The 24,317-nt window shown below is 37.9% G+C and overlaps 1 protein-coding gene across 1 annotated transcript in view; it reads left to right on the top strand.

Moving 5' to 3' along the window:
* tmf1 (TATA element modulatory factor 1) overlaps nt 1-24,317 on the top strand; it is a 54,869-nt gene that overhangs the window by 5,482 nt on the left and 25,070 nt on the right. The window contains exons 2-11 of the mRNA XM_043708642.1: nt 85-1,459; nt 4,450-4,553; nt 6,158-6,284; nt 6,482-6,587; nt 9,295-9,437; nt 9,846-10,012; nt 10,742-10,898; nt 15,812-15,904; nt 17,398-17,554; nt 21,696-21,888. Of these exons, the coding sequence (XP_043564577.1) occupies nt 85-1,459; nt 4,450-4,553; nt 6,158-6,284; nt 6,482-6,587; nt 9,295-9,437; nt 9,846-10,012; nt 10,742-10,898; nt 15,812-15,904; nt 17,398-17,554; nt 21,696-21,888 (2,622 nt within the window). The remainder of the gene's footprint in view (nt 1-84; nt 1,460-4,449; nt 4,554-6,157; nt 6,285-6,481; nt 6,588-9,294; nt 9,438-9,845; nt 10,013-10,741; nt 10,899-15,811; nt 15,905-17,397; nt 17,555-21,695; nt 21,889-24,317) is intronic.

Raw genomic sequence — 24,317 nt, 5'->3', positions numbered from 1 at the left:
ATTGATAAAGTTGCTTAAATCTAAAATCAGTAACTTTTAAAAATTCCCTGGTAATGAAACTATTCAAGTCATTTTCGCTTAAAGTTCAATAAATGTAAAGCTGAATGATGCTCACTTCCTTTATTTTTTAAATATTTCAGCAGCACTGCCAGGAAAAAACTCTTCCTTCAGTGAAGGATGGGTTTCCACGCAATGGGGATCGTCTACAGAGGACAGTCCCAAATCTCATTCTACAGCTTCGCCAAAAGCTATTACAACACCAGTTACACGGACGGTAGTAGATGAATCAGAGACCTTCTTCAATGCCTTTTTGAACTCGACAGATACTCAAACTATTGAACAAACTCCAGTTGTATCTAAACCTCCAACCAAATTGCAGATGCCCAAAGAAGTAAAAGACACATTAATTGTCCATCTTACAGAATCTGTTGAACTAAGTGTGCCAGAGAAAGAAAGCTCTGAAGAGAACTGTGCAATAGTACCCCAAAAAGATAAAACAGAATTTAAGATATTAGATCAGCTTAATGATAGCCAGCTGCAACATGCAGATGTTGAACATTCAGAATCTTTTGGAAGTGAGGATTTGCAGAATAAAGATGATGTAAAAGTAATTGGGACAGAAAATGTGACTGCCTGTGTGACTTCTAAAGCAACAAATCCAGATGCGTTGATTGCTTCCAATACAGAAAAAGTGCATAAAAATTCAATAAAAACTGAACAGTTAGTGAGCCCTCCTGACAGCCCATCAAAATCCCAGACACACCCAGGAAAGGATTTGGTTTTAGAGGCGAAAGTACAAAAATCAGAAGACAGACAAAGCAACACTCCTTCTCCACCCATTAGTACATTTTCGTCAGGAACATCAACCACCAGTGACATTGAGGTATTGGACCATGAGAGCGTCATTAGTGAGAGCTCAGCTAGTTCAAGACAGGAGGCTGTGGATTCAAAGATGATGCAGACTTCCTTTCAGCTGCTATCAACATCAGCCTGTACTGACTATCAACGTCTGGATGAATACCAGAAACTTACAGAAAGTTGTGGCTCTTCTGATGCCTTTGAGAGAATTGACACTTTTAGCGTGCAGTCATTAGACAGCCAAAGTGTGAGTGAAATTAATTCGGATGATGAAATGTCAAGTCGGGGGTGTAATGTGACAGCTGTGTCTCTACCTCCGTCTGTCTGTAGTACTTTGCCGGCTGAGCAGCTGGTGAAGAATGTTGGAGAGAGCACAAATGATAATCAAAAGGAAAATATACTTGATGAAAGTGAAATGGAAGAGAGTGGTCGAAGTGCAACACCAGTGAATAGCGAACAACCTGAGGTCTTGCCTGTCATTGGTCTGACAGTAATTGAGAACCACAATACAGAAAGCATAGTAACTAACAGCCAGCCAGAAGGAAACGTTAGCATTGAATGTCAACCCAGTGTTGAATTTGAAAATTTTAAATTACAAGAGGTAAATATGTTTACTTGTTATATATTAATGCATACTCAGGTATTAAAAAGCTAATTTTTTTTGCAGATTTGATTTCATAATAATTACATTGTCATTTTCTCCTTGGGATTTAATCTGTTTCTTTTTCAATGAGGTTGCAATTTAGATCCAAAACGTTCATTTTCTCTCTCCTCTAATTTCTCTCTCCCCTTTATCATTGGAAATTCTAAATTTCTCTGTCATTGCTGAAATGAAAGTGCTGGCGGTTTATCTGCAATTTTTGTATATAGAATATAGATACAGAAATCACTCTTGCATTATACTTTAAAAATCTAGAAGAAGGAAAAGGTGATGTAAGTATAAAAGTAAATAATGTTATATTTTCATTAATAAATACCAGAAAGTATAATGTTTATCAGAGCTCACCTTCCTGTAGAATTAGGCTGAAACAAAAACAGAAATTCTGAAGAAGGATCACTGGAACCGAAATGTTTACTGTGATTTCACTCCACAAATGCTGCCAGACCTGCTGAGATTTTCCAGCAATTTGTGTTTTTGTTTCAGATTTCCTCCATTCACAGTTTTTTTTATGTTTTTAGGCTAAAAGGATTTCTGGACAGTATAAATCAAAACAAAAGCTGTAGAGCAGAAATATATGGCCATATAACCAATAATTATAGAGGAACGTTGCCTGTGATTTGTGAACTGGTTTATACAGAAATAAAAGTTGTATCTTATGAAATTACAGAATATGGATCTTTTTTTCTTTACAATTGATTGCATTTTTATGAGTGAATCATATTTAAAACTGCTCTTCCACAGAATGATTTGACTGTATAATAACATTGCCAGCATTTTAATTCCCTGTATTCTCATGATAATAGGCTGGGACTTTGTTCTCTGGAGTGTGGGAGGCTGAGGGGTGGCCTTATAGAGGTTTATGAAGTCATGACAGGCGTAGGTGGTGGGGTGAATAGCTAAGATATTTTTCCGAGGATGAGGAGTCCAAAACTAGAGGGCATAGGTTTAATGTGACAGGAGAAAGATTTAAAGAGGACGTATGGTGTAACTTTTTAACGCAAAGAGTAGTTCTTGTGTGGAATGAGCTGCCAGAGGAGGTGGTGGTGATGGGTACAGTTACATCACTTAAAAAGCATCTCGAGGATACTTGAATCAGAAGGGTTTAGAGGTATATGGGCCAGATGCTACCAAATGAGACTAGGTTAGATTGGGCCAGACAAGTTGGACCAAATGGTCCTTTTGCATGCTATATAACTGACTTGATATATTTTTATGTTTTTCTGCTAGTTTAATCTCATTTCCTGCAGGCCTTGCCTCCTTGTGATGATATGGTCCCAAAGACTCTGCCCCTCGATAACTTTGCTCTAATAGCTTTTCATCTACCTGGGTCAGTGAGGTTTTTGACCACAGGGAACATTACAGACAAGAGTCATCCTGTCCACCTGATGTTCACATGATCTTTGTATTTGCAACAGGGATCAAATGCTACAGAAATAACTCGAGCTTACCATCCATTAAGATGAATTATTTGAAGTGTTCCCATGGCTTCCTTGGCTGATATCAGTTCACTCAAAACAGATTAGTGTTTGCATCAAGAATGTTCCTTCTTAAGTTGGCTCATTATCAACTTCTGGCAGTTTTTTATATTTTTCATTCTTTCTTGACCAGATATAGCTTTATAGAACCAAAGAAACGCACAACACAAAAGGAAGTCATTCATTCCATTGTGTCTGTGCGAACTGAATAAACTGGTCGCCCATTCTTACCTCACTTACAAGCGCCTGCCTATTGTCTTGCAGGTTGCAATGTTTCAGGAACAGGTGCAGATTCTTTTTCACATGAGAAATGGGTTTGAATTCTAGACAGCTATCACTGTCAGTGTGAAAGGTTTTCCTAATGTCCACTCTAGTTCTTCCACCAATCATGTTAAAATAAATCTGTGCCACCTGATCTCTCTGTTAAGGGAAATGCGTCTTATTTGTCCACTCTATCCAAACTCCTCATTATTTTGTATACTTTGTTTAAGTCTCCTATATGCTAAGCAAAACAACTCTAGTTTATTTTCAAAGCAGTTATGTTGTTCCTGTCATGTTGTGCTTAGAACTGCACACAAAATGCCAGCATTATATCCCTACTGTGTATTTAATATTTCCACAATGAAAGAAAGCATTCCATATGGCTTCTTTACTGCCTTGTCTACCTTCCCTGCTACCTTCAGGAACATGTGGACATGCACTCCAAGGTTTCTCACTTCCTGTACCCCTCTTAATTTCTCCCCTCCCCCTGGTTATAGTAACTCATTGCCTTGTTTCCCCTCCCAGAATGCATAATCTTGTACTTCTCTGGATTGAATGCTATTTGTTCATTTGTCCACTCATATAGCTAAGCCATTCATATCTTCCTGCAGTTGACAGCCATCCTTTTTGCTGTCAGCCACCCAGCAAATATTTGTGTGGTCTTCAAATTTGCAATCATATCTTTCACTTTTAATTTGAAATCATTCATGTATACTACAAACAGCAAGTGACGTAAAATAGCCCTACGGAACACCAATGGAAACCACTTTCCATTCACAAAAAACACTCATCAGTCATCACCATCTGTTTCCTATCACTGAGCCAATTTTGGGTCAAAGTCATCACATTTTCTTATATCCTGTGGGCTTTAATCTTTTTTAATAGACTGCCATTTTTTTAACAGACCCCGTCAAATGCCTAATACAATCCACGTAGGCACGAAATACAGCACTACCTTCGACATCTTTGTTACTCCCTCAAAAAAAATTAGTTATAAAACTAGGCTTGCTATTTCTGATTAATTCTCCAAATAACTGTAATTGATTTCTGTAATTTACCCATTACCAAGTTCGGACTGACAGACATCTAGTTATTTGCTGTGTCTCTCACACCCTTTTTGAGTAATGGTAATATTGCCAAAATTGTTATCATAGCTTGAATATTATTCATATTTAATCCTTTAATGGTTTTCAGATAATTGTTGAGTTGACAGACAAGTTGGAAAAGAGAGAAGCGCAATTGTTGTCTGTTAGCAAAGATAAGGCAAAATTGGAGGAGGCAATTGATAACCTACAAGAGTAAGTTTTACTCCCATCATCTTGTTTTCGCTCTTTAAGACAATAATTTATTAAGGATTGCAGAACAAAATGTTTTCAAAATAGAGTAATTCTTCATATGCTGTAGAAAACACAAAGAATGGCAAAACCATACATTGGTTCAATAAATTCTGATGTAAAGTTCTAAAACCTCTCTAGAAGCCAAGAATAGACCACTTGCTTTTGTTTTGTTCTGGTAGTATTTTCTCTGCAGGATGGTAATATTAGTTTTAGAATAATTCTGAAGTATGCTTTTTATTATCAAAGTGACTGAATATTAACTTTGTGGTTTTCTTGAGTTTTTGTTCATAGTATTGTTATAAGATAGTGTTACTATCAGGAATATTGTGTATTATCTTTAAATCATAAAGATTTGTATTTTTGAAAATACAAAGTTTGCAATTCTACTAGTGAATGCTTCCTGTATTTCATAACATTAGGTTTATATATATATATACAGGTTCAACTGAATATTACATGCCCCAGACATGCTTCACGAGAACTGCAGGAACTAGTGTACTGGTGAATCGAATAACTAGGAATGTAGAAAGGCCTTTTAAACTTATTAGAAGGGGAAGGGATTGGGAGGAAGATACATAGTTTACAATTATTTTGATAATGCCTAGAGTGAGACAGGAATGGACAAAGTGTCCAAGTATGAAAAATTAGGAGCAAATAGGGTTAAAGAGGGAAAAAATGTTAAAAGGGCAAAAATAATGGTTCCTTATTTAAATGCATTTATGTAGTTTCAGAAGAAAATGAATTAACAGTGGAATCTTTTCTCTGAGGATAGTGTATCTGTGAAATCTGTTGCAGAGGGCTGTAGAGATTGAGTCTTAAGTACATTCAAGGATGGGGGTAGATATTTTTAATCAGTCAGCAAATCAGAGGTTTTGGGGATAAGGCAGGAGAGTACTGTTGAGGACTGTGTCGTATCAGCCATGATCTCGTTGTTTGATGGAGCGGGCTTGATGGGGGAAAAAGGCCTCTATGCTTCTTTGTTTCTCTGTCTCATGGTCTTATTTTATGAAAGATATTAGAGTGGAGGAGAGAAGAAAAGACTGTTGTGTTGTACAAATCCTTTGCCGATCTTAGAGTCTGTTCCAGCGGTTATTTTTTAATGCTGAAGAATCATAGTTCGAGATACTGACCAATGTAGCCCAAGAATAACTTAGTCTGTTAAGTGCCCTGTAAGTGTGTATAAAAAAAATCTGATTCAGTCATATTGAGTTCAGTATCCTTGTGAAGAGGGTGTAAGTTGTCTTTAGTCTTTCCAACTACAAGTTTGTTGCATTTCTGTTTACACTGCCTTTCAGTTTTTCTGGAAATTAAGGTTGTGCTCTCTGGTAAGCACAATAATTTATGTTTATATTTGTTATCATCACATTACAGTTCCTTGTTGCTGTTTAACATCAGAGTTTATATTTCAAACTAAACGCAAAAATATTGATCTGTTATTTCCATTGTTTAGTATTTCTGTTGTTCAGTTATTAATAGCGATCTGTAATTTTGAACAGAGAAGTAATGATTATCAGTAAACTCAAGGTCTTAACCTCATTTAAATATAAATATTTTTGTTAATAAAGTGAGATGATTAGACTAAAGGAAGAAAGCAACAGCATCGCTGCAATAAAAGATGAGTTTACTCAACGGATTGCAGAGTCTGAAAAGAAAGCCCAGCTTGCTTGCAAGGAAAGGGATAACATTAAAAAGGTAATGAGAGTTGTTACCATTATTTTAATTTTCCTCTTTGTTTCAATCTTAAAAGAACGTTCCTGTTGATCTGTATGAAAAGTAAACCTTAAATTGTGAACAATGCTGATAGTAATTACTATGACTAAACTTTCTTTTTCCTGCATCTTAGAAAATTGTAAATATTTCTACGTATTGTGTCATTTCTGAGCTTTTAGGAATTAAAGACTATGAAGGCAGAACTATCTACTAGATTTACCTGTAATGAAACAGCAGATCTAGTCCGAGAGAAAGATGAACAAATTAAAGGACTGATGGAGGAAGGTAGGAAAATTAGATGTAAATATCAAAGTATTGAAATCACTTCGTATGAAAGCTTAACAGCATTCCCCACCATTGACATTCTCCATTTTAGTAGCAGAAAAAGCTCACAGAAAAATTGACCAGACCGTGTTTTTGAGACCGGTGTTAATGAGGTATACTGTAAGGTAGCAGTATCTGATTTGCTTTTATTGCTTTATGTGATATAATGATCTCACTGCTTAGATACTGTAACGATGTAGTCAACAAAACCATGAACTTTAATTTGAGAGCTATTTTAGAATATTCAAGCTGGTTGTACATCAAGAAGAATATATCAGAATCCATCATTCCAAGTTTTTTTTCAAATGTAGACATACAGTGCCTCATGGTTTGATCCTTGTAATATAAATTTTATTTAAAACACGAACAAATAAAATCTAATATTGCAATTGTCCAGAAAGCACAGCAGGCTAGAAGGATTGAATGATCTACTCCTCCTTCTCCGATTCACAGAATCCCCACAATGTGGAAGCAGGCCATTCGGCCCATAGAGTACATTGGCCCTCTGAAGAGCATCGTACCCAAGTCCACCTGAACTCTGTAGCCCTGCATTTCCCATTTCTAATCCACCTAGACACTATGGGCAATTTAGCATGACTAATCCACCCTAACCTGCACATCTTTGAACTGTGGGAGGAAACTGGAGCACCTGGAGGAAACCCAGACAGACATGGGGAGAATGTGTAAACTCCATACAGACAGTTGCCCGAGGCTGGTCTCTGGCCTGTGAGACATTTTGGAAAAATACATTTTTATCAGGATGCACCTATTCCTGTAACACAATTTTCTGTAGAGATCATGGCGATATTAACATTATCATTATTAATGGTGAATTGTCTCAACTTTCACAGACCTCACAAACACAGTGAAATGTGTGTGCCTGGAAGTTGTTGCCAAAGAATGTCCTTCAGAGACTGTATGAGAATAGGACAGCATTGGACTGAGAGACATGGCATTAAATACATGGAATGGCGGGGAGTTGCTATGCTCACATGAATGAAAAAAGCAAGCATTTATATAATGCTTTGCATCATCACCAGATATCTCAAACTGCTTTGCAGCCAAATAAGTACTAAGTGAAGTACGGTAACTTCTTATGTAGGAAACACAGTAGTCAATTTGCACATAGCAGACTCCCCAACCATCAGTTCAGCCAAAGAATCTGTTTTTGTGATTTGGCACTGTGAATAACATTCCTTGTCTTGCTCAAAATAGTACCATAGTATCTTTTACCAGGAGAAAGTGAGGACTGCAGATACTAGAGATCAGAGTCAAACAGTGTGGTGTTGGAAAAGCACAACCGGAAAGGCAGCATCTGGGAAGCAGGAGAATTGACATTTCGAGCATAAGCTCTTCATCAGGAATTTGTCCTGATGAAGAGCTTATGCTCAAAACGTTGACTCTCCTGCTCCCCAGCTGCTGCCTGACTGGCTGTACTTTTCCAAATTCACACTTTTTGACATAGGATCTTTTATGCCCACCTTGAAGGACTTTGATTTTAAAGTCTTTTTTTTAAAACTGCACTTCTGACAATGCAACACTCCTTTAGTGAGAGGGACAGCCTTGACTTTTGCTCTCAAATTCTGAAACAGAATGTGAAACCAAAACCTTGTGACTTATTAGGAGAATTGAGCTAGAATTGACACCTACTATCCACTAAGAATTTTGCAGAAAATGTTAAGGTTTGTCCATTCCAGTGTAAGCAAATAGTTAGTGACATATGAGTCTTACTTACTGCCAAATAGCATGTTTGGCACAAAAATCTTTGCAAGGGCAGAATCCCATTCTCCATGTTTTAATTATCGTCAGAACTTTTTAAAAACTTTCTAACTTATCTCTCACCCTCTCAATCCAATTTTTCTTTTCCTCTCTTTTATTGCTGTCTGTACCTGATGTGGGTTGAAATGAAATATTCTAAACTAACTTCCTGGTTTCGAATTTGTATTGCGTGTTAATGATTTTTCAATCTGATTGTTAAAGAGGTATACCATTGTTTGTTGTGATCACCCTAGTTTCTCATTCTGCCATAAACACATTGGCATTCATGGGGCTCTTGTGCAAAATTTCATGGAATATCTGTGTAAGGAAGAGCTTGCGCCATTCATTCCCTGTTGACTAGAACATTTGGTCAGTTGTTTTGGTGCAAACATTTTGCATAATTGGATGTGTCCATTTTTAGAGCGACTAGAAATGCTATTATTTGATTTCAGGTTAGGTAAGATATTGACATTCTTCTAAACTTCCTAAATGTGCTGAAACGAAAGACCTATTGATCAATGTGCAAAGATTTTGTCTCATCAAAATTGATGGTACAAATACTTGCTTTGCATTTTCACCCACTCGGCAGGTTACTCAGTCCAAATCTCTGAGTTGATGGGAACATTCAGTACAAATCAATACTTCCTCAGAACAGTGAACCTGGAAATACTACCTCTAATAAGAACATGTGAAGAAGGTGTCGAAGAACAGGATGAACTAAATAGTGTTTTTCAGTATTGTGCCAGACTACCCAGTAGTGTAGTAATGAATATTTAGATCCCAATTATTGAACAAAAGCGAGTTGCATCGATGTTAAAGTTAATGTTTTCTGGCAAGTCTTTTGAAAGGTTGAAACTATGAGGCAAAGCAATGCAAGCTTTATTTTTAAACACAATGTTAATGATTTCAGGAGAGAAGCTTTCTAAACAACTCCTGAACAATTCGAACATTATAAAGAAACTAAGGGCGAAAGAAAAAGAAAATGAGACAATGGTTGCAAAGCAGAGCAAGAAAACTAAAGAGCAAGAGGAGGAAATTAAGCAACTGCAGCAGGTCAGAGAATGAAATTGATGCCATGGACAGAAACGGACTCACTATATTTGAGTACCTTTTTAGTACTAAAGTATTCTTAGTTGATGATCGATATAAGTTCTTCTGAAATACTGCAAGTTGTTTGATAGGAAGGATGGTTGATATTCAAGTTCACATACTATATCTCAGTATCAACAACCTTTTACCCTACTCAAAGTTTGTTTCTAATCTAATATTCAGTTTTTGTTTATATTTAGTTCAATAGACAAAAGGCAAACAGAGGATATTTCAGAAGTAATTCATGATTGTCTGATATTTCAAAAAGTAGCATTTGCCCAGATTGCCTTTCAATAATGATTTTTTTTTGTATTTCTGGACAATGAAACCAAAACCTAAATAAATCATGATACTTTGTTGGGTTTAACGCAGGTGCTTGATGGAAAAGAGGAAGTGGAGAAACAGCATCGGGAGAACATCAAGAAGCTGAATGGTGTGGTGGAGAAGCAGGAAAAAGAAATGAACAAACTGCATATTATTCTAGAGGAGCTACAGGAAAACAATCGCAGCCTTCAGTCTGCACTTGACAGCTCTTACAAGTAAGAGAGTAGGGGACATGTGGATTGATTTTCTTTGGTGGAGAAGGCCAGCAAGTCATGAAGAGAAAGTTAAATCTTGTGTTCTACTACTGTAGTAAATGTTGAGAGAATAATTGTATTTATTATGGTGAGTAGTTAATTGTTCCCTTAAATTTGTAAGCAGCTTCCCTTGTCCCCTTTCTTAAGGTCCTCCAATCTTTAGCACTCTGCACCTAAAAAACACAAAAAAGTAATTTTTCCCTAGGCCTCTTTATGTGTTCCCTGGAATCAGTTGCTTGGAAATACAAAAGTTCCTTCCTTGTTCATATTTTTCACCTCTGCCTTCCAGTTGATATCGAAAGCCCATAATGATTGTGAATGGTTCATGTGAAGTGGCACAAGGGATTGTACTGGGGTTGCTTGAGACAAGTTTATCAGGTTATTCTGGATTTCAACATCCCAGGTTGGGGACTCTAGTTAGAAAATGAGGGCAATGTTACAAGGATCATGTCTCCAACTTCTATTTGCACACATGTAGTTCCCTAATGAATTGCAGAATTACTGAAATATTATTTTGAGAAGAACAAAGCATCCATACTACTTTAACTGCCTGTTTTTGTTCATAAAAGAGCTCTGTATGTGAGAATTTGCTTTTGATCCCCAGTGTATTTCTTCCAGCTAAATGGCTTTCTATAGATAAGTTTGTAATTTGTTTCATCACATTGCTTAACTTAATTTCCATATCTTCAGGGAGCTCGCTGAACTTCATAAGGCTAATGCTGCTAAGGATAGTGAAGCCCAAGAGGCAGCTTTAAGTCATGAGATTAAAACAAAGGAGGCGTTGACAGTAGCACTGGAACAAGCCCAGGAAGAGGCCAGGCAGCAACAGGAGGCTCTTGCAGTTCAAGTCAGTACAATTATTTTAGTATTTTTCAAAATTAAAAACCACCATTGTCATGCTACAAGTGTACCTTTAAGTTCAAATTCATTTAATTTGTAAGTATTGTGAACTGTAAGAAGGATTTATATATGCTTGAAGATACTGGCTTGCAAAGTGATAAATATTTAGGAAATATAATTTCTTGCAGAAACTATATGGAGAGACACATAAAATAAAACATAGAATTCTAAAGTGGAATAAAAATAGCAGAGGTACCTTTTAGCAGATGTATATAAATTGTTAAAGGTGACAGAGTAGATTGAGAGAGTGATTAAAAAGGCATACAGGATCCTGGTTATTATAAATAGAGCCATAGAATACAGAAACAAGGAAGTCCGAATCTATTTGAGACTCAGGTGACACCAACTTAAGATGAATTGCAAAAACCTAACATGAGAAAAAAAATTATTGTAGATCAAGTGCTTGGGCAGTTAAGGGTCAACCGCATTGTTATGGATCTGGAGTCACATGTGGACCAGACCAGGTAAATATGTCAGATTTCCTAAAGGACATTAGTGAGCCAAATGACAATTTCCGATTATCAACTTGGTCGCTATTTATAGAGTCATAGAGATGTACAGCACGGAAACAGATCCTTCGGTCCAACCTGTCCACGCCGACCAGATATCCCAACCCAATCTAGTCCCACCTGCCAGCATCCGGCCCATATCCCTCCAAACCCTTTCTATCCATATACCCATCCAAATGCCTCTTAAATGTTGCAATTGTACCAGCCTCCACCATATCCTCTGGCAGCTCATTCCATGCACGTACCACCTGCTGCGTGAAAAAGTTGCCCCTTAGGTCTCTTTTATATCTTTCCCCTCTCACCCTAAACCTATGCCCTCTAGTTCTGGACTCCCCAATCCCAGGGAAAAGACTTTGTCTATTCATCCTATCCATGCCCCTCATAATTTTGTAAACCTCTATAAGGTCACCCCTCAGCCTCTGACGCTCCAGGGAAAACAGCCCCAGACTGTTCAGCCTCTCTCTATAGCTCAAATCCTCCAACCCTGGCAACATCCTTGTAAATTTTTTCTGAACCCTTTCAAGTTTCACAGCATATTTCCGATAGGAAGGAGACCAGAATTGCACGCAATATTCCAACAGTGGCCTAACCAATGTCCTGTACAGCCGCAACATGACCTCCCAACTCCTGTACTCATTACTCTGACCAATAAAGGAAAGCATACCAAATGCCGCCTTCACTAACCTATCTACATGCGACTCCACTTTCAAGGAGCTATGAACCTGCACTCCAAGGTCTCTTTGTTCAGCAACACTCCCTAGGACCTTACCATTAAGTATATAAGTCCTGCTAAGATTTGCTTTCCCAAAATGCAGCATTTATCTGAATTAAACTCCATCTGCCACTTCTCAGCCCACTGGCCCATCTGGTCCAGATCCTGTTGTAATCAGAGGTAACCCTCTTCGCTGGCCACTACACCTCCAATTTTGGTGTAATCTGCAAACTTACTAACTGTACCTCTTATGCTCGCATCCAAATCATTTATGTAAATGACATTTGGCCAGCTTTTTATTCTAACTTCATTGTCTTAAAATTTCATCATCTGCTGTGGTGGGATTTGAACATGTTCCTAGATATTACGCTGGAATTCTAGCTTACTAGTCCAGTGACATTACCACAATACCACTGCCTCCCCTCAAAAAGACAATAATTATCTGAAGAGCAAATGTTTGTCGGGTTTCAGGAAACAGAAGGGAAGTGATAGGAGATGAGTTGTCAGCAAGAACACGGAATTTAAAATGGCCACCACCTATGCCGTAGCCTCTGATTTTATAATATGCTGCATCATTTTTAAAAACCTGCAATACATTGTGGCAAATATTTATCTGCAGGTTTCTCCAACACCTCTTGTAGGTTTTCTGTTATGTTACTGTGACATTTTATAGGTAAACCTACGAAATGAGTGCGTTTTTTTTAAAAACCTTCAGTCATGGGACATGGCCTCACTGTCTGGGCCAGCATTTGTTGCCTTTGAAAAGGTGGTGGTGAGCTGTCTTCTTGAACTGCTCCAGTCTACGTGTTGCAGGTAGACCCAAAGTGATATTAGCGAGGATGTAACAAGACTGAAGGAATGGCAATATATTTCTGTGTCAGAATGGTGAGTTGCTTGGAGGGAATCTTGCAGTTGGTGGTGTTTTCATGTATCTTACGTGGCCAGATAGGTTTAAAACATGCTGTTTAAGGATCTTTGATGAATTTCTACACTGCATCTCGTACGTGGTACACACTGCTTTCCCTGTGGTGTAGGGACTGAATGTTTGTGGATGTTGTGCCAGTTAAGCGGGTTCTTTGTCCTGGATGGTGTCAAGCTTCTTGAGTGTTGTTGGAGCTGCACTCATGCAGGCAGATGGGGAGTATTTAATCACAAGATAGAATACATGGGCCTTGTAGATGGTGGACAGGCTCTGGAGAGTCAGGAAGTGAGTTACTCACTCTCGTATTCCTAGTCTCTGAACTGCTCTTGTAGCCATTGTGTTTATATGGCTAGTTTCTGGTCAATGGATTTTGCCAGTGGAGGATTCAGTGATGGTAATGCCACTGAATGTCAAGGAATGGTGGTTAGATTGTCTCTTTTTGGAAATGGTCATTGCCTGGCATTTGTGTGGTGCGAATGTTACTTGCTACTTATCAGCCTAAGCCTAGATATTGTCCACGTCTTGCTGCATTTGGACATGGACTGCTTCAATATCTGAGCAGTCACAAAGTGTTTGATTGCAGGCTAATTGATCTAGAACAATATACTGTGGATACAGGTCTATATCATCAGGTCTGGCAGCTGCAATAGAGACAGAAACAGTATTAATATTTCAGGTCAGTAATCTTTATTAGAAGTGGAGAAAGTTAGAGATGTAACAAGTTTCAAACAAGTGACAGAGACGAGGGTGGATAAAAGAACAGAATGGCTTGTCTCTTGTAGGGTGGAAGGCTAGAAAAGTTAAATGTCAGAAACGATAATACAGCAACATTAGAGGAAGTGCTGTTGTGACAAAATTGACAGAACTGTGAAAATTGCAGTTTGAAAGCAGAACGAATGGGAAAAAAAAATGAGGGGATGAAGAAAGGGGAAATCGCAAAGGATACTGTCTAAAATTGTGAACCTTCTCCCTTCTTGCGGTCCGAGGCCCCCAAATATATCTTCCTGGTGAATCAGTGACAACTAATGCTACATTCAGTTTAATGTACTATACTTGTTGCTCATAACTTGATCTCCTCTATAGCAAGAAAATCAAATGCAGACTGGGTTCCCACTTTGCGGAGCACCTCCATTCAGTCTGCTAGGGGGACCCTAAGTTGGATGTCACTGTCATTTTAATCCTCCACCTTGCTTCCACTTTAGCCTCTCTGTCCATCGTCTCCTGCAGTGCTCCAGTGAAACTTAGTACAACCTTAAGGAATAGCACATCATCTTTGGACGTGACATGTATGACAGATTCTGGACTCAATATTGAGTTAATCAATTTTAGATTGTAATGTCTGTCCTAATTTCTTTTTCCTTTTTCTTTTGTGGGTTAGTTTTCCCCTCCCTTGTTTCTGAATATTTGCTTTTTGATTTTGTTTTAAAGGACAGCAATTCATGATTCTAGACACATCTTTTGTTTCTATACATGTTCCATTACAACTCCCTTTAGCCTGTCATCATGAATCCTTTAATTATTTAATCTCTTATCTTCAGCCTGTCATAAATCATTCCTTTTTTTGTAACCCAGATCCCTTTTTTCAATTGCTTAAAACCTCTAACATCTCAAACTTCTCCCAGTTCATCTGAAATTGAAATGATAGCTGTAATTCAATCTGTTGAGAAGCAATCAGAATGGGTGAATTTTTCCAGCTTTTTTTTGTTTTTATTCGATCATGGATCCTGATGCATTTACACTTTCTGGAGAGCAAAAGGATGTTGCTGTTTTTTTTTTACTGCCCCTTTTGCTAAATCTAAAGTTTAAGTAATGCAGCCTCGATCAGCTATCAAAACTGGCACAGCTTCACTATGCTCTGTTATCAAATATTATTAATGACAAAAATAATAGAAATTGGCATAGCAGAATGATAATGACATTTGGGAATTGATATAAGTGCAGCATTCATTCAAAAGTATTTTAACATTTGTTTCTGTATTTAGCTTCCAGGTAATGTCAATAGATCCTTCGTTTCCAAAATAGTGATTAAGATGCAAGTTGAAAGTTGTCTTTGGTTTTGTTCAGTACACCTACTAATAGCAAACTTAAAACGGCACCAAGCAAAGGCAGATTGAGCAAATATCCTAAAAGGGGTACTGCATGCTTACATGTTGTCAATGTTGAACAGTGTTTTAAAAATCAATAAATATATCAGTCAGTACATTTTTAATTTTTTAGATTAGATTAGATTAGATTACTTACAGTGTGGAAACAGGCCCTTCGGCCCAACAAGTCCACACCGCCCCGCCGAAGCGCAACCCACCCATACCCCTACATTTACCCCTTACCTAACACTACGGGCAATTTAGCATGGCCAATTCACCTTACCTGCACATCTTTGGACTGTGGGAGGAAACCGGAGCACCCGGAGGAAACCCACGCAGACACAGGGAGAACGTGCAAACTCCACACAGTCAGTTGCCTGAGGCGGGTATTGAACCCGGGTCTCTGGCGCTGTGAGGCAGCAGTGCTAACCACTGTGCCACCGTGCCGCCCACAAATGCAATGTTTACATTTGTTAATTGTAATGAACAAATAAGGCAATTTATAAATATGAAATCTATGAACTTTGGTTTGTAGCCAAATTAATATATTACTAAAAGTGAATTTAGTTCTATGAAGTGATATATGTGTTTTGCGAGCAATAATATATGTATTTCTATTTGGTTATGGTATAGGTGGCAGATCTAAGAATAGTTCTTCAACGGGCTGAACAGCAACAAGCCAGGAAAGAGGACTACTTGCGTCAAGAAATTGGTGAATTACAGCAGGTATACATATTCATGTTTTGGAGGTGGGGTATTTGAAAGATGGAAATCAGGATGGCAGAAAGAATAGTAATGCGAATTTGACAAATATTTTCTTAAAGTGGGTATTTTTATGGGCTCAGTTAATGTCTCAGCAAGATTATTAGTGAGTATCTGAGCTATACAGACTAAAAAGCTGATGTATGCTGTTAACTCAGTGATGAGAGGCATCCCGTGATTTGCCCTCACTTCTGTGGGTTGGGAAATTTATCAGCATTAACTTCTAATCTCCATTATGAAGGTGCACATATTTGAGCATTGGGGATAAGGTTGGTAGAAGATTAATATGATATTGATGTCAGCCTACTAAGACATGAATAATATACCAATTTAAATGAAATACTGAGAAAAGTGATGCCTGTTGACCTACATCTCATAAGATGGCAGTATCTTGAGGAAATGAGAAGTGGCTGATCATTGACAGAGACTGGAAAAAGAATAGGTGAAGAAAGAAGCTTCATGTAGAGCACCGTTAGAAGCTATTAGACTGGGTAAATTTTTTCCAGTATTTTTTTGTTTTTATTTGAAGATGGGTCCTGATTTATATTCATATTTTCATTTGCTGGCTAGCACAATGATATTGATATATTTTGTTTTACCACCCCTTCTGCTGAATCTAGAGTCAAGTAACACAGCATAGATCAACAATCAAAACTGGCACAGCTTCACTATATTGTGCCTTCAAATATTGTTCTTGTCAGAAATGACAGAAATCAGCGTGGCAGAATGAAACTGAACTTTGGGGAATGATATAAGTGCAACATTCATTGAAAAGCATTTTAACATTTATCTCTGTATTTGGCTTGTAGGTAATGACAAGTCACCATTAACCATAGATGTGTGTAGTTCTTGGCTTCCAAAATAGTAATGAAGATGCAGGTTGAAATTTGTCTTTGGTTTTCTTTAGTATACCTGCTAATAGCAGATGTAAAATGGCACTAATGGAGCTTGATATTTTTCTCCCGAGTTGTTATTCAGATTGGAACACAGTACCTGGCATGAAAATATCTGGAAAAATGATGCAAACCTGTCTTATGGATTTGTAATTGAAACACCTTTGGTAGCAAGATTGCACTTTTAATGGTTTAATGTCAAATAGTCATGTACTTTTCTTTGTAAGTTGAATAAATTTAAGCTTGCACAGAGAGAGAAATGTAAAGGTACCACTTTGCCTGTTTCCAGAAGCTGATTTGTGGTTTATTTGATTTTAAATTAGGAAACAATAATTTTAAAAGTAGTGAACACACAGTGGAATATCTGTCCCCTAAATGTCTATCACTACATGTAATTAACCTGAAAACAGGAGGATGATGTAGTACAGATTATTGTTGCAGTTATTATTTTCATCATTTACTGCATAGAGTTTGATTAGTTGTAAATGTGTGTCACTTTCTTAGTTTAAGGAGAATGAAAGTACCGTTTAATCTAAAATATTAACCAATATGAATTTTTAATAGAGACTTCAGGAAGCAGATAATCGCAACCAGGAGCTGAGCCAAAGTGTTACGTCCGCAAGTCGACCACTGCTGAGACAGATTGAAAACCTGCAGGCTACACTTGTGGCACAGTCAGCATCCTGGGAAAAACTGGAAAAGAATCTGTCTAATCGTCTAGGTAAGGACCAAATTGTTTTGGAATTTCTGATTACTGCAATTGTTTCATAAAATGTATGAATCTGAAGTTAATTAACCAGTAAAACACTTGAGTGTTTTCCAAAAATAAGAACATATATTCGTTAGTAGGATCTTGTAAAATGCCAATTCACAGAATTGTTACATTTCAGAAGAAAGTCATTCAGCTGATCGTATATACACCAGCTCTTCTAATGAGCATCATGATTTGGTGCTATTCTTCTGCCTTTTCCCCGTACCCTTGCACTTTGTGTCTTTTCAATAGTCATCCAATGCTCTTTGAATGTCTCGTTTGAATTTGCCTCCACCCATCTTTTCAGGCAGTGCATTCTAGACTCAAACCATTCGTTGTGTAAAAAAGCTATTTGTTGTGTCACATTTGCTATGTTTACAAATTAATTTAAACCTGTGCTCTTTCATTCTTAGTCCTTTTATGAGGATGAATGGTTTATTGCTGTCTATTCTATCTAGACCTCCCACAAGTCACAGAGCCATATAGCACAGAAACGGGCATTTTGGCATAAAATGTCCATGCTGACCATGTTTCCTAAACTGAACTGTCCCATTTGCCTGCTTTTGACCCATATTCCTCCAAACCTTTCCTGTCCATTTATCTGTGCAAAAGTCCTTTAAATGTTGTAATTGTACCCTCCTCTACCATTTCGTATATACTTGTTCTATTTACACACTAACCTATGTGAAAAAGTTGCCCGTAGGTCCCTTTTAAGTCTTTCCCCTCGCACCTTAAATTTCAAAAACCTCTACTACATCTCTACATAGACTTCCTCTCTGCAAGGAGATTGGTGCAAACTTTTTAAATCCATCCTTGTAACAGAACTATTTTTGCAAATCTCCTCTATGCTCTCCAATGCTTTCCCCTCATGCTATACTGTGGTGACCAGAACTGTAGATAATATTCCAACTGAAGTCAAACAAATGCCTTGCATATGTTGTTGCTCTTGTACTCTATGGCCTTACTAATACAGCCCAGAATATTGAATGATTTATTAACTGTGTTTTATTATGTATTTACCCTATTGTATTATGTTCTTCCTATAAAAATGCACAACTTTATCTGCCCACTCCACTAATTTAGCAATATCCTTTTGGAGTTCTGCACTGTCCTGTTCACTACATATGTTATTTTCAAGGTTTGTATAATCCACAAACTTTGAAATTGTCTTCAGAACACCTAGATCAATATCATTAACATTTCTTCGGAAAAGCAAGGTTCCCAGAACTGACTCCAAGGGAACTTCACTGCAAACCTTTCTCCAGCCCAAAATACATCCATTGACCTCAACTGTCTGCTTTCTATTAATCAGCTAATTTTGTACCTTCATTGCCACTGAGTCTTTTATTCCATGGGCTATGTACTTTGTACAAGTCAGCTATGTAGCACTGTATCGAATGTCTTTTAAAAGTCCGTTGATACAAAATCAACGGCATCACCCTCATTGACCCCTTCCATTACTACTTTAAAAAAATTCCAGCAAATTAGTCAAATGTCACTTTCCCTTTAGAAATTCATGTTGGCTGTTCATAAACAACCAACCTTTTTCTATGTGACTGCTAACTCTATCCTAAATAATTATTTCTAAAAGCTTCCCCAACCTGAAATTAAACTGACGAGTTTGCAGTTGCTGAACTTATGCTTACAAACCTATTTTTTAAACAAGGGCCATCATGTCTCCAATTATCCAGTTCTCTGGCATCTCACAATTTAGGGAAGACTAATGGCCAGTCTCTTGCAATCTTCACACTGACTTCCTTCAGTTTCTAATCTGGTCCCACTGGCCTGTCAACTATTGATACCCTGTCCAATAATTTCTCTTTGTCACTTTGCATCCAGTGCTTTCTTCCTCTGTCTCCATCGCCTATGTAGCATCCTTGGTAGATGCAAAGTATTCATTTAGCACCTCAGCCATGTCTGCATGTGTAAATCCTTTTTTTGGTCCCTAATTGACTTTGCCAGAGCTTTTAACAGCTTTTTTACTGTTGATGTACCGATCAAAAACTTTAGACTTCCCTTACGTTGCTGCCAGTCTTTTCCCATTATCCCTTTTTGCTGCTGTTATGTGCTTTTCTACCACCTACTGTATTCCTTTTGGCTGTCAATCTTTTTCAAGCAGACACTTGGCTTAATCATGTATTTCCTCCTTCATTTTAATTGCTATTCCCTTTTTCGTCCAGGGTGGCCTGTATTTGTTTGCCCTGCCTTTCCCTTTTGAGCAACTATACCTTAACTGTATGTGAACCATCTCCTTTTTGAAGATAGCCTGTTATTCCTTCGCAGTTTCTTTCCTTGACCTTTTGTTATAGTTTCTCTGGCCCAGTTCCATTCTTGCCCCATTGAAGTTAGCTCTCCCCCAGTTAATTATTTTGACTCTGAATTGCCTATTGCCCTTTTCTACCTTTATTCCAAACTTCATGATGTAATGATCACTGACTCTTAAATGGTTCCCCCAGTGATACTTGCACCTTGTTTCCAAGAACCAGTCTCTCTTTCTCGTTGGACTGGACTCAAACGGTTGTAGAAAACTTTCGTAAATCCAACCTTGAAATGTTTGCCCTCTCCATCCTTAATGCTATCCTGTCCCTGCCTACATTCAGATAGTTAAAAGTCAATTATTATAAACCCTCCGTAATGTTGGCATTTCTCTAAAATTTCCCTGCAGATTTGTTTCGTTACATCTTCCCAGTCTGACGGTCTACAGTCTACATCTTTTTGTTACATCAAGCCAAAGTGATTCTGTACTTGAAACCTTTGGGATGTCCTCCTCCTCCAGTATGTCCAGGTTGTCTTCAACCAATACCATCTCCCCTCATTTCCGACTTTCTGACTTTCTGAACACCTTGTACCCAGATTATTTAATACCCAGTCCTATTTAATACCCTTTCTACATCAGTAAGGTTCATAACTTCCCATATATTAGAAGCCACACATGTCACTTGACTAAGGTGAGCAACCACATTTTAAAATTATTTCCCTTGCATTAACTTTGTTCTATCTTGGATTGCTTATATTATTGTAATGGTTCTGACTTTCCCTTATTCCTGTTGTTTCTCAATTAAATCTGTCTATTGCTACTTCTTTGATAATAATGAGCTTTTCTAATTTACAGCAATTTAAAGACAGTGCCGAATAGGAGTTTCTTACTACCAATGACCTCACAGATTTTCTGTGACTTCACATTTTTTTTCACTCTTTTTCATATTGTCAATAAAAATGAAGTATTGGAAAGATATCTCCAGTATATCCCTATGAGGTTCCTCATAAGCAGTCTGGCTTGAAGTGAAATGTTTACTATATATTTGCTGTTGCAGTCATGCATTAATAAAAATTCAGAGCCGGACACCTACCTGCAGCTTTCCAGCTTTGTTACCGCTTCTTCCCAAATTATTTTTTGTACTGAGAGATGGGGTGGAAAAGAGTTATCTATGTACTTGAAGCTCACTTCTCTGCTTAATAAGTGTTTGCCATTAAAAAATCTTCAGTCACATGGCATTATGGATGGAATGAATGCTTTTCAAATGCTGGGCTTGAATATGACAGAGTAACACATCACCTTTCTGCTAGATGTCCATATTGCTGCTCACATTCTTTAATGTAGCTCTGAAACCCAAAGCAGCAGCCAGCTAGACCCTGACGTCTGGATTGGGGAGGGGGGAGGATGTAGATAATCTCCCAACATCTGTGTAATCTGGCCTTTGTTGCATTTTTTCACAGAAAAAATACTACTGGCTTCATTCATGCTGTCTTCCATTTTATTCAAGCAACACACTTTTAACAATGCTCAATGATCACCATATCTTGCAAGCAAAATTTGAAGTAAATGTTTAAAGTGTTGATGTGCATAGTACAAACTGTTGAACACAGCTGCTGCAACTTCACCAGTAGTTATTTTGTATTAATAAAATAGATGAAAAGGAAATTGGTAAGCAGGCACGATGAGCATTGCAAACAGATTCACTGACTTAATTCTAGTTGAAAGGCATAAAAAGTTTGTGTAGAATTATTGATTGTTCTAGCAGTATTTATGTGTTTAGTTATCAATACAGCAGCCAACTGAACCCTCAGAGCTGGTCATCCATGCTTATTTATCTTAACTTTTCTTGGCTAGCTGACAGTCAAGCCCAGCTTGCCGCTGCTGTGGAAAAGGAACGGTCAGTCACAGAAGAGCTTCTCACACTCAGGACCCAGGTTTCCTCATTAGATTCACAAAACAGCTTGCTGCGTCAGGAGAAGAGCAGGCTGCAAGCTCAATTAGAGTCTGAGAGAGTCAGGCTTGAGAAGACTGAAGATGAAAGTAATAAGTGAGTAAATTGAAAATTGAATGGCTAATTTACAATTGTGTAATTTGCAGCATAGAAAGGAGCCATTTGCCAACCTAAACTGTTTTATATCTCAAATTATTTCCTCCCAAACAAGTGATGGTCTTTACCTTGAAGGAATTTTGGTAAGGCTCTCCATGTCCTTTTAATTGTTTCAAAAATGTTTTTCTAGTTTTCCCTATTGGTGATTTAACCTTGGTTACCAATATCTCCAATTAAACAGTTCTTCATGATTACTAGCACACATTACCATGTTGAAGAGGTGAAGGAACACAGTTTGGTCAGCCTTTTTTCATTGATTGACTTCTATGGTCGTCATGGGGAATAGTATTCAATAAGTTGTATTTATATAGTGTCGAAAAGTGTGGCACTGGAAAAGCACAGCAGATCAGGCAACATTCAAGGAGCAGGAAAGTTGATGTTTTGGGCATAAGCCCTTCTTCAGGAATGTCGGGGGAAGAGGGAGAGATAATACGCACGCACACACGCCCTCCCTCTCCCTCCCTCACTCTCACACTCACACTCTCACACTCACACTCACACTCACACACTCACACTCACACTCACACTCACTCTCTCACTCACACTCACGCTCTGTCTCACTCACACTCACGCTCTGTCTCACTCACACTCTCTCTGTCTCACACACTCTCTCTGTCTCACTCACACTCTCTCTCACAGACACACACACATACACTCCCTCTCTCTCACTCTCACTCACTCTGTCTCTCACACACACACACACACACACTCTGTCTCTCTCATTCTCTGTTTGACACTCACTCACTCACCATGGGTATATGCCTCAAAAGTCGATTCTTCTACTCCTTGGATGCTGCCTGACCTGCTGTGCTTTTCCAGTGTCACACACTGTTCAACTCTGATCTCCAGCATCTGCAGTCCTCACTTTCTCCTAGTTGCTGTATTTATATAGTGCCTTTAATGAGCATTGGGAGTGCCAAAGCACTTTATAGCCAAAGTACTTTTGAAGTTATAGCGTACGAAATACAGTCATTAATTTTCACACAGCATGCTTCTTCAAAAATGTAATAATTGACCAGGATGTCAGGAATGTCATCTTTGAAAGAGTGCAATTGGATCTTTTACATCCATATGTAGGTTCAAGCAGAACCTTTGTTTATCATCTCATCTGAAAGATTGCACCTTTGACAGTGCAGACTCCCTCAATACTGTACAGTTGTGCTTAAATGCTGGAGTAGGAGTGGCATTCACAACTTTCTATCAAAGATGGATTGGTTCTACCAGCTGAGCCATGGCTGACATAAATCATAGAATCCCTACAGTATGGAAGCACATCCTCCGAAGAGCATTCCACCCAGACCCACTCCCCTCTCCTATCCCTGTAACCCTACATTTTCCATGTATAATCCTGCACACTTTGGGCAATTTAGCATGGCCAATCCACTTAACCTGAACATCTTTGGACTGTGGGAGGAATCTCATGCAGATATTGGGAGAATGTACAAACTCCACACATATAGTCACCCCGGGATGGAATTGAACCCAGATCCTGGGCGCTGTGGTACAGCAGTGCTAACATACATGGTTCTGGAAACACAAGTTGCTGAATTAATCCCTATAATTTGCTCTTACTTCTGTTATCATGTTAATTATTTGTCGTTGTACCATTAAAAGGCTTTATAATTCTTATAATAATGGAATATCCAGAATTCCTACAACACTTCCCAACGTGGTGTATCCAAAATATTCAGCATTACCTATTTTCTGTTATATTCCTTATTTCTGTATATGTATTGCTGATTTCCATTTCTATTTCTCATCTGTTCCATTTATGTTCTCAACTTTAAAGATATATGTATCTTTGCTGTGAGATCTCACTGTCCACCCATTCTTAAGAATTAATGAGACATCACAATTTTTAAAGTTTAATAACTGTCATTTATAGATTTTTAAATTTATGCTTTTATGTTAAGATTAGGACAAAATACAAATGAAACTAGCCCATATTCCAATTTATGTCTGTCATACACACAGTAGCTGTTTACAAGTGACCAACATTTTTAGTGAAATTTCTGGTTTTTTTTTCAAAATGCTTCTTTAAATTCTGCATTTATTAGAGAAATTCTTTGTTTTGAGAAGTAATTTATCAAAATGCCACTTGTATAATCTCAATGCCATGCATTGACCACAACAACTGCAGTAAGATGGGATCATGAATAATAATCTTTATAAGTAGATGTGTACTTAGAGGGACATAAATAAATCCTTCTAATCTGCAATTAATGACTGTAGGATTCTGTTCATCTTTGAATATATATTGCAGAATACTGAACAGCTTATAAATTAGATGTGAGGCTTTCCAGTAGCGCTCAATTTTTATTGTGGCCTTATTTTCCATAAATCCTATTGTTAGTAATTTGATCCAGTAA

The sequence above is a fragment of the Chiloscyllium plagiosum genome, chromosome 18, assembly GCF_004010195.1.
Source record: "Chiloscyllium plagiosum isolate BGI_BamShark_2017 chromosome 18, ASM401019v2, whole genome shotgun sequence".
Lineage (NCBI taxonomy): Eukaryota > Metazoa > Chordata > Chondrichthyes > Orectolobiformes > Hemiscylliidae > Chiloscyllium > Chiloscyllium plagiosum.
This window is presented reverse-complemented; position numbering and strand designations above follow the sequence as displayed.